This window comes from Falco peregrinus, chromosome 1 (genome assembly GCF_023634155.1).
Source record: "Falco peregrinus isolate bFalPer1 chromosome 1, bFalPer1.pri, whole genome shotgun sequence".
NCBI classification, from domain to species: domain Eukaryota; kingdom Metazoa; phylum Chordata; class Aves; order Falconiformes; family Falconidae; genus Falco; species Falco peregrinus.
In genome coordinates, this window is record NC_073721.1 from 82,325,717 (window position 1) to 82,336,062 (window position 10,346).

At 37.9% G+C, this 10,346-nt stretch overlaps 1 protein-coding gene across 25 annotated transcripts in view; it reads left to right on the plus strand.

Annotated features, from left to right (window-relative positions):
* The window catches only part of IFTAP (intraflagellar transport associated protein), a 49,137-nt gene extending 41,574 nt beyond the window's left edge, over positions 1-7,563 (plus strand). For all 25 annotated transcript variants that reach the window (XM_055799375.1, XM_055799403.1, XM_055799411.1 and 22 more), the window contains one exon: positions 1,282-7,563. In XM_055799375.1, coding sequence (XP_055655350.1) covers positions 1,282-1,434 — 153 coding nt within the window. In that variant the 3' untranslated portion in view covers positions 1,435-7,563. The remainder of the gene's footprint in view (positions 1-1,281) is intronic.
* The last annotated feature ends 2,783 nt before the right edge of the window (positions 7,564-10,346 follow it).

Sequence of the window (10,346 nt, forward strand, 5' to 3'; positions counted from 1 at the left end):
TTACAGTTTATTAATAAAGGATGTAGATACTGGCAAGATGCTGGCTGCCATGTCTGTTGGGTACCTGGCCACTGGGGAGGAATCCAGCTACCACTTCTCTGACTTATCATTGGATGGCATTACTTGTGTCAATGCAACTTCTTACAAAATGTTACCAGAACTTGTGTGGGATACTGTGCCTTCTAAACTAAGTGGTGACCATAAGATGCTAAGTGTTCTTCCTCCCTTTCAGCAAAACAAATTCTTAACTTCAAATATGTCCGTAGTCATTGGCTTCATTGAGGTTTCATCAGAAGTTTGGAAAAATAAGCATGTAGTTAGAAGTTTTATTGATTTGGTACAGAAGTACTTAAATCTTTGAAACTCAGAGCACTTGTGGAGATGTGCTGTTTGTCATAGTTGAAATTTCTAGGCATTTTATGTTAACTTCTCAAAGGATAGGAAGCATTCCTGTACAGTTTGGGCAGTGAGGATGTGTCTTCTGTGTAGCTCTGGAATTAATTTTATGTAACTGCTTACCATAAACCTTTTGTGTCATGGTCCCCTGCAGTTCCTTATCAGTGTGCAGCCTGCCATAGTTGCTTGTTTTCATTATTTTGTTTAATAGGCAGAGTGTTCTAAGGTATTTTACCAAGAAGCAATATAGAAATGCTGTACACTGTGTCAACAAAGCAAATATTGGCAAATGCTGTAAGACTTTTATGTTCATCATGCAAGAAATCCAAACCAGCCAATTGCGTATTTCTGTGATGGTGAGAAGAAATTATTAGAATCTCAAAATTGATTATGTGTCATTTTTCTCATTCCAGGAATTTCCTTTGCTGGAACTGTGTTCTGGGAAGCATGTTACATTAGTATCAGATGCATGTACGCTGAAGTTTTATGTGATACTAGCCCAGATTTTAAGGATATGGAATCTGTCTTTGAAATTTAATGTAGCTGTACATAACTTGTCCGTATTCCCACAATCCTGCCACTACAAGTGGCAGGAATGTAATAGATGTGTGCAAGGGTGGTTTTTAGATTCCTTGCCTTGAGCAAAATTAGCTAATGATATTCATTCAGATACAGTACAGTACAAATGGGGCACATTAAATGGCTTAAATTAGGTCAAATTGAATAATTGAATTTATTCTCTTACTTAAAAAGAGCTTAATCAGCTGAGAGTGCTAGAGTCAGAAAAATTAGTTTAATTAAATATTAATTAGAAGTTTGTATTTTGGGCTCCCTTATCATCACTTGCAGCAATATTATTTATGTGTCTGTTTTTCCTCACTACAGCTACTAGGGGATGATGTTCAACCATTCTCACTGGATGAAGAATTTGATTATGATGATGTGGCACTGACCCCTAAGTTCTCTGAAGCTGAGCTGAAGGCCATTGTAGAATTGTCTGAAGAGAAGAAAATGGGGACAGTTGTGAAGTCAGCATGAGCTGAAGACTGAGTCAAAGGCATTCTTTGCAGTGCTGTTGAGATAATATTTTTAGGGGGTAAATCTATCTCTTCATTGTACCCTTATTTACTGTTTTTATCTGTGTCGTCTGTAAATGACATCCTCGAGATTTACTTGTTCTACCAAGGTGCCTCAGAGCCTGAGATTGCCTTTCCCTGTACCTCCTCTGAGTCCTGATGAAAACACAGAATAGGAAGACGGTGCTTGCCCAAAGTTGCTTGTATAGTAGCCCTTCAGCCAGAGAGGAAGTATTTCCATTCTTTTTATATGTTATTACACTGACCTGCTTAGGCATTCAGGTTGGCTAAGGAGGTCTGTATTTGTCCCCAAACCCGACGGGATTTTTTTGTAGGTCAGTCACCAGATTTTAAGGCCCCAGTGCTCAGCTACTTTGCTGTTTTTTAGGTGAAACAAGGCAGTTGGAAGGATGTCTCAAATGACAGCCATAAATTCCCTTTTGTGGAAAAATCCTTGAGTGGACTGTATCCTGTATTGGCTCAGGCTAAGTATGCTGGAGTAATTGGCTCCATAGGACCAAAACAAGCTGGTGGAATTCAGAACAGCGCTATGGCTACTCTTGCTTATATCTGGTACTGACAGTTTCTGACTAGTGCAGAGCTAGTCCTAAACTGCCTTTTGCTTAGTTCTTTCAGTAATGAAGATAAGAGCTTCTTGCAGCTGACAAGTCTATAAACTCTTCTCCTATCACTGTAAGACTTAAATATACAGAGTTATATGAGTGAATCAATCTGGGAGTATTGGGATTTTTTCTCTGTCTTTTGAGTTACTTCACTTCTGCAGAGGAATAAATATTCCTGTTTCCAATAAGCTTTTTGGGTTGATCAAAATTGGTGTGGTGCAACTCCTAACAATTAAAACACGAACTGCTACAAAAAGCCTTCCGCACAGAGGAAAAAATAGTGATCTCATCCATTTAAGGAACTGACGTTGAAAGGCTGTCAGATTATTGGGCTTTTTGCAGGTTATGGCTTACACTCAGCATCACTGAAATGCAGCAAACTCTGAAGTTGAGTAAAGGTCAGGTAGTATGGGTGGGAGAGTGCATCTTTGATATAAGGTAGTATGTACTCTTGCTACGAGGTGTTTAGAATTAATTTTTTTCAGCTTACTGTAGAAGCTTTGCTATTGAGGCTTGGTTTAACATAATAACACTGAATTGTATTGTTGGTCATTTTCTGGTACAACTGCATTAGCTCAAGTTTATTGTCCAACATTTTGTTGTTTGCCTATCTCCATCATTTCTGAAGTGGGTGATTAACATGATGAATATGGTAAGAGTGCCTGAGCAGACAGACTATAGGCCAAACCACTAGTTGTTTAAAGGCTCTGGATGAAATCCCTGTGGCCAGTTGGCTGCTCCATTGTCACCAGTTTATAGAAGCAAAATAGGTGCTTTGATGCTCCAAAGGAAATTTAATGGATCAATAATTTTGTAGACCATAATCACATGCCACTAAAATCTGAATAGTGTTTGTTTTGAGGAATAGTATTTACCTCAGTTAAGGGGATATAATTTAAAAATGAGATTAACAAGAACCAGAAAAGAAAGTGGTCTCAGGCAAGATGTTTAAGGAAAGTGATATAAAACTACAAGTATATTTAGAAAAACTGGTCTGTATAGGACCTTGTTGGTAGAAGGTAATGAGAAATTTATATTTAACATTGCACTCCAAAGGATGCCTGTGCTGTACTTAAAACAGTTTTGATGCAATTGGCTGTATAGCAGATACTGTTCTTTGGGAAACTTTTTTTTTCTCTTTTATAAATGGGAATTCATTTAAATGTGAATTTTAATTAATTAAAATAATAAATTAATTCATTTAAATAGTGAAGTGTTTTGTTGAACCCAAGATATTTTGAATTAAGTTTCAGATCCAACTGGTATTTTGCAGTGAAACATACAGCTAAAAATTCCTGAGCAGATCTAATTATTAATTCATCTTCTTCTGGAAGACACAGATGATGTGTATAAATGGGAGGGATAAGAAGTATGTTCTGGAACAGATCCATGAGTAAATCTGGGAGGAAGAAATCGAGAACTTCTCTACAAAGATCGCAAGGTCAGCTTTTAAAAGCCTCAACAGAAAAATAAGGGAGATGACTTCACTAACTTAGGTATGTATAGGAAAGATAAAGTAAGGAACCTTCAGTCTAAGAGAACCTTTGTGTAAGAGTTTGCTGTCCTGCACACAAAGAGTCAACTGTAAATGTGAACTTTTGTGGGTTTCTGAAATGATGAATTTGGCACTTTTTTGGTGTGCTTTTTTAGAAAGGTATGAGACACCCAAACTGTTGGAATCCTGTTGCCAGTAGAGTTAATAAAAAACCTTGAAGTTCATAATGATCTTCAGGCCAAATCAGCTCCAGAATCTCTTAAGTGCATTTTCTATTCATTTCATTATCAATTTTTCCTGGTACATCAGGGATACATCCAGCCACTCAGTTTCTTCTCTCACAGGCAGGTGATTCTCTTACCAAATGTTCAGAGTACCTATTATGCTCCATAAGTGTCATTCAGTATAGTAATTACATGGTTCTGTTTGATATAAAGGAACACTTTGCTGCAAAATACCCAACAAAACTGGAAGTCTAGAGACATCCATCTTATGCAGAGAAATGGGGATAATTCACGTACATTTACACCACTTATGAGTTAGATTTTTGCTCTTTGTTAACAGAAATGGGTATCACAGTGGAGATTAGGCAGTGTAGTCTACATTTTCTGAATATGACATTTTATTGGCCTGCCCCTTTGGTTGTTTTTGGCTTGTACCTTTCATTTGATTATCCTTCACAGAGGAGGCATATTTTCTTCTTTGCCATTACGAGGTTGTCATTTTTAAGAACATACTTTATGTGTTTGTTAAATTTGATACATGTACATAGAGTTAGTTATTGAAATTGTTTCAGTGTTTGTCAGGTGGTTTGGAGTCTGATTAATATATCTTTTCTTCTTGTAACTTGTATTCTCTTTAATATTTAATATTGTCAGCAGGGGTTGGTGAGGGACATTCTCTTTTCTATTTATGGTATTTTCTAAACATTTTTCCTCTTTTCCTAAAAAAGTAAAGGCAAAAGTCATGCATAGAACAGGAAACTTCAAGGGCTACTTGGATTTGACTTAGGGGCTGCTGGAGTAGGGAATATGATTCTCCCTACCACACTGACAATAATTTTGAACTGCAAAATCTCTTGATATTGGGTGAACCCATTGGAGGTGATGGTTGTGTGGTGCATCTCTCTAATCCCTTTGTATTCATGACTTCACTGATGTCTAAAGTGCAATGGAGTTATGCATCCGTACCAGTCAGTGAGCTTGTTGTTTACTCTGTTTTAAACTTGTTTACTTGGGTGTTAACAGAAGGATACTGACTGTTTCTTTACACAGTCTTGATGGAGCCTGAGTTATGGGGAGGAACTCCTTGAGTTTATGGGAAGTGTAGTAGTCCTTCCACTGAGGCAGGAATCTGAAGGGTCGTTTCCTTGGCTGGTGTGGTGCAAGCTTGGATATTAATGCTCAGAGTTACTCCTTGTGGGTGTAAAAGGAAGAGTAATTATTTGCCGAGATAATGGTTGTGAAAGAATAAGATAAAAATTGAAGAAATGAAAAGAGATGCAGACAAATCTGACTCAGACATTGTTAGTGTTCTAAATGTATTTTTGTTTATGCACAAAGGTATCATTATATACACTTGTATACAGATAGTGCCTCTGAAAGAAAATAATTTTAGTATGAAGAGTACTCACTAGATAATTCAGAACCTTTTGAAGAAGATGGCATGGAAACAAATCCCTGCTCTTATGGAAAAGACCCTTTGATCCTCTGGCCTTGATTTTCTGCTGCTATAAACTGGCAGAACTCCACTGAGGCCATTTGTATTCATACAGAGCAGACAGGACCCTGGTATTTACAGTCTTAGCTGAAAGAATATGGAGCCAAATCAATTTCTGATTTAACTTTACTTAATATATAGCTATGTATATGACCCATTATCATTATGGGAAAATATTTAAATGAAGAGCCAATGCACATGAAATGTAAAAAACATATCTTCAACTGTTCACTTACTAATTCTACAGAGGTTGTTTTGGAGTTTTCGTAGTGGTGTGTGCTTAGAACATTGCTTTTTGCTTTAACGAAAATATCACATACATTTTCAAGTCCTGTTCAAATCATGAAACTTGATTACATACATGACTACTAAAGATTCCCACCTCAAGTTTTTTTTTTCCCCTCTGCATCTTGGCAAGATTGGAAAGTGGACTTTGCTTTGTCTTGGAATTGTTTTAAAAAGGTCTGACATTCTTTGTGAAAACATACACTTACAAATGTGGACTCTCAGTGATGCAACTCTAAATGCAGAAATAAAAACAGGACCAAATTCTTAGTTATTCAGCAACTCATGTACGTCATGGAGTAGCTAAACTGCAACTTAGTATCAAAGTCCCTGTTTGATAGCAGGCTGATTTGTAGCCTGTTGTCCTCTACCTTCAGTTTTAGTCTGGAGTCTAAGCAGTAGCATGGTCCTACCTGGGTATGAGTTTTTACATCCCAGTTGGAAGAGACTGCAGGACAATGAATTTCCGCTAACCAAAGAAGCTGAACCAACAGACTTGTATCTGAGCTCCATGCACACTCCAACGTGCTGAATAATTCAGCTGAGTGTGGCTGTTCACCTCTGTTCAGCAGATTTGTGTTATAACCATTGTGAATGTGATAGTCCTGAAGACGTGCAATAGAAAAGTGGTGACTGACAGTGGTTGGGGCTGGGATTCATTGGAACCTGTTCACTTTCTGGGGCCATGCTGAACAGGTGGCTGACTGCTCCTTTGCAGGTGGGGCTTCAGCCTTGGTGTGTTCAGTGTAAGTGAGGAACCCTGTGACAAGGGTTTCTTGCTGGCCTCAAGAGGTGAGCTCCCTGCACTGCTGAGCAGAGTGCTTGCGATAGCGGAGGGCATTACCACCACAGTTGCTTTCTTGTGGCAAGGCATCAGTTAGCACAGGTGGCTGTGAGGTGCCACGTGTGCCCTGGGCGCCTCTTGGAGGGATGCGCTCTCTCACTGAGCGGCTGCTGCCTTTGCTGGTCGTGGGCACATGTAGTTCTCCCAGGTGCTAAATGTCTGCCCATCCCTTGGAAAAACAAGACAGGATGGTTTGCTGTGAAATGGTGTGAAGTTGTAGAACATCTCAAAAGATGATGAGTTTGGTAAAATTGTGATTGCTGGCTGTTGCAAGTGACACCTTGTGTTTTGCTGGCAAGGTACTGTAAGCCAGCATTGCAGGTGCATGAGCTGTGAAATGCCACAGAATTAGACTGGAGATAGTTTTAGTGCTTGTTTATGACAAGTTTGCAAGAAGAAAAGCAAGTGTTAAAAGGTACTGTCATTTTTATAGACAGGTTACTTTATTTGCAATTGCAGTGCCCTGCAGTTACAATGGAAATCAATTTTAATGCCTTATGAAAATGCAGAAATACTTGTCTCATTTACAGCACTTCCAAAAAGGATAGATAATAAAATTCCCCTGATTAACAGTCTATAATTTTATGTTCTCTGTGGTGTCTTGTTTGGTATATCTAGCCACCTAAATGTTTCAAAATAATAAGCAAAGACAGATCTGAACAAAATCCCTAAATCTAACTTCACGCTGAATTTCAGCTTGTAGAAACTCTCTCTATATATTCAAAGACCTCTTTGATCTGAATATTCCCAAACTTTGGGAAAGTAGATACTCTACTCTAAAAGTCTCTAACCAAAAATTTCTCAAGCAACCATTTATTACCCATCTGGACTTACAAAAAAACAAAGCAGTCAGGGTCCTGCCTATATAAAAAGAGCCTATGGAGCATAACAATTGGAATAACTTCACTCTATTAGAAGATAACAGATAAAAGGATTCTAAAGGTAGAATTAAAGGCAGAATCATATTCTTCTGGAGAATGAACCATACTAAAATATTCTGTTGACTTCATACAATTCTTGAGAACCTTTGAATGCCCGACTGAAAAATTAGTGTAATCATTTTGTAATTCATGTGGATTTACAACACAGTTATCTCTTGAGCCATTAAAATGAGATTAAAAATTGTGTGGGATTCTTCAGTGTATTTTGTGGCAGTGCTAATACTCTAAATTAAGGCTTTAGCCTCATTCTATCATATGTTACAACAGAGTTTGTTCTTTTGTGGCTGTTGTGGTTGAAGACGGGTGGCACTCTTTCTGGAGTGCAGGTGGTACCTGTGGCAAGTAAGCAAGTAAGTTTAATAAGTTTTCTTGAATCCATCTACTTTTCTATCTATATGTATAAAATGGTGTAATATGCGATATGATATGCGTAATTCTTAGAAAGAGACAAGTGTCATTTATTATCTTGCTTATGCTCTTCAGAATAAGGTAGCTAGAGGACAAATTCTACCAATTACTTGGAAGTGTTGATTCTGCCATTTAGGTTTGCTGCAGATTGCACATTTAGTTCTTTGAAAGAGAAATGTTGAAATGCATTTTTTCATCCTCTTTTTCTTATTTTTGTTTTTGTCTTTCCTATGTCAGATTTGCAACTAGCTTTCCTAAACTTGACAAGGCACTAAATTAATCCTATGAGCTACTTTCCTGCTGGATAAAATTTTAAAGTAAAAAAGATGGAAGGCTGGTGTCTGGGCCAGGAAACATCAAAGCACCGTTAGCATTTCATGCACAAGCTTAGCATTTGCAAAGCTTTCAAAAACAAACAATCAGGAAAATACAAATAATGGTCAGCCTGCTTACTGAATGAAAATTTAATTCCAGATTGCCTTTGTTTAAGTCAGCTGCTTACACTTTTGCTCCTCTGCCCACCAAGGATTCTGTTAACTAACGTATTTCAAAATCCAGACTGTCAAAAATCCTGACAGCTTGCACTAGCTGAATAGCATTTCCTGCAACAAAACTGTGATACATTTAAGGCTCTTTGTTTCGGGTTGTGAAACACTTCCTGAATTCTACAGATTTATTTGCCACTCATGAACATTAATAAAGTAAACTGTACTAAAAATAATGGCCCAGTGGATATCTTTCTGCTGAGAGCAGGAAGAAGGGAGCTAGTGGGAAGACAGGTTGGCTGAGCAGCCACGTATTACTGCCTGTGCTCTGAATGTGATGCTTGATGTCATGCTTTTGATTCTATTGACTATTGGTACGAGAATCTTGGTTGTCAAAAGAGCTAGCTGAATAACACCCCTCCTCATCCCACCCCCAAACCCACGTGTATGAATGTGCTGGCAGACAAGCTATCCAAATCCAATTGGCTATTGTTCCAAGAGTAGTATTATTCATTACAGAGTGTGTTTTACAAGGTGCTTGCAACTGAGAGCATTTACTAATTGACAGGATTGGGCTCTGTTCACAAATGTTCAATTGAGTGTTTATCTGCTACTGCTTATAATCCTATACTTCCCAAAATTTCATTTTTGGAATGTATATTCTTTTGATACTTTTCACTCACTGCCCCAGAAGCAACAGATTAAAGTCATCCTTCAAGGATGATACTGAAAACACATAACTTGGAGTGCACTGAACAGAAGTGATGAAAATAAGAATGAAATAAAATGATGTAATATTTAATTTAGGAAAAACAACTTGCTGAAATTTAGATATGCTAGACTCCACAAGTACTACAAAGGGAAGTTGGTGGAACTGATTTGCTAAGGTCAGTTAAAAGCAAGCTGAAAAATACTGGAGAATATGCTATAGGAACAAACCACTGCATCAGCCAGGAGTCGGATCTGATTAATATTTTCCCTCTAAGACTAAGGTACATGAAAATGAATGATTGAAGTCTGAAGAATTTTAGTTGTTAAGATTGTTATTATCTTGGGATTTCCAATTCTGATAATGGAAAAAGGGATAGTGCGGTTTAGTGATGCAGGTTCAGTCTGACTGTTTTGGTTCCAGAGCATCTCTACAGATTTGATTTGTACACAGGCTGGCAACCCATTTATGAAGCATTGCAGCCAGCATTTGCAAAAATGAGAAATGATGTATTATTTAAATAATGTGCTTTTTCTGAACAGCCTAGTTGCATTACAATTGCACAGTAAGATAGGAGAGATGGTGCTTTTTTTCTGCTCTTAAAAAATCAGTTTAGTTTATAATTTTGAAGTGGAATGTTGGGTCAGAACCACATTAGGGCTTTGAGAGGTCTGGTGTCTGTATGTAGATCTGTGGCTCATGACTTCATGGTTCAGCCTTGTTCTCTTTACCTAAGTAAATGACACCACATTTGATCTTACTTTGGAATATGTGAAGTTATTTTTTTTCCAGAATCCAAAACCACTGTTAAATTTGTATTTGCAGAGCATGCTGCTTTTACTGCTTTTTTCTTCTTGCTTTTATTGGTCTTAACTGTCATGCTATATCGCAATCAATATAATATAATGTAATATACAAACAACAGGCATTGCTACATTTTTCAACATGAAAAGGGAACCTTATCTGTACTGAGAGCTGAAGAGGACTTTGAAACCCTTTGGTTGGCTGCACGTCAATTTGAATAGATGTGCATTGTATTAAGCCTCTATTTTTATGAAGCGTTTGCATTACCCAGATCAGGGAGGTGCTACTGGCTGAAATAATTCAGAACAAAACTCGGTTCAGTCAACTACAAAAGAGTCTGCCTTTTGGTCACTATAAATTCCTCTTGATACTCCCCTCCCACTGTAGCTCTATCAGAATCAATGTATCAAACACGGACTCTCACTGCCGTCTCTTGTAGCTGGGCTCATGTATAAGGCTGCCAGTTCTCTGGGACACTTCCAGGGAGCTGCAGTTTACCAGGAGGCTCCCTAGAGGAGAATGTAATTTTTACTTATTTTCTGTTCCAAAACATGCCTCCAT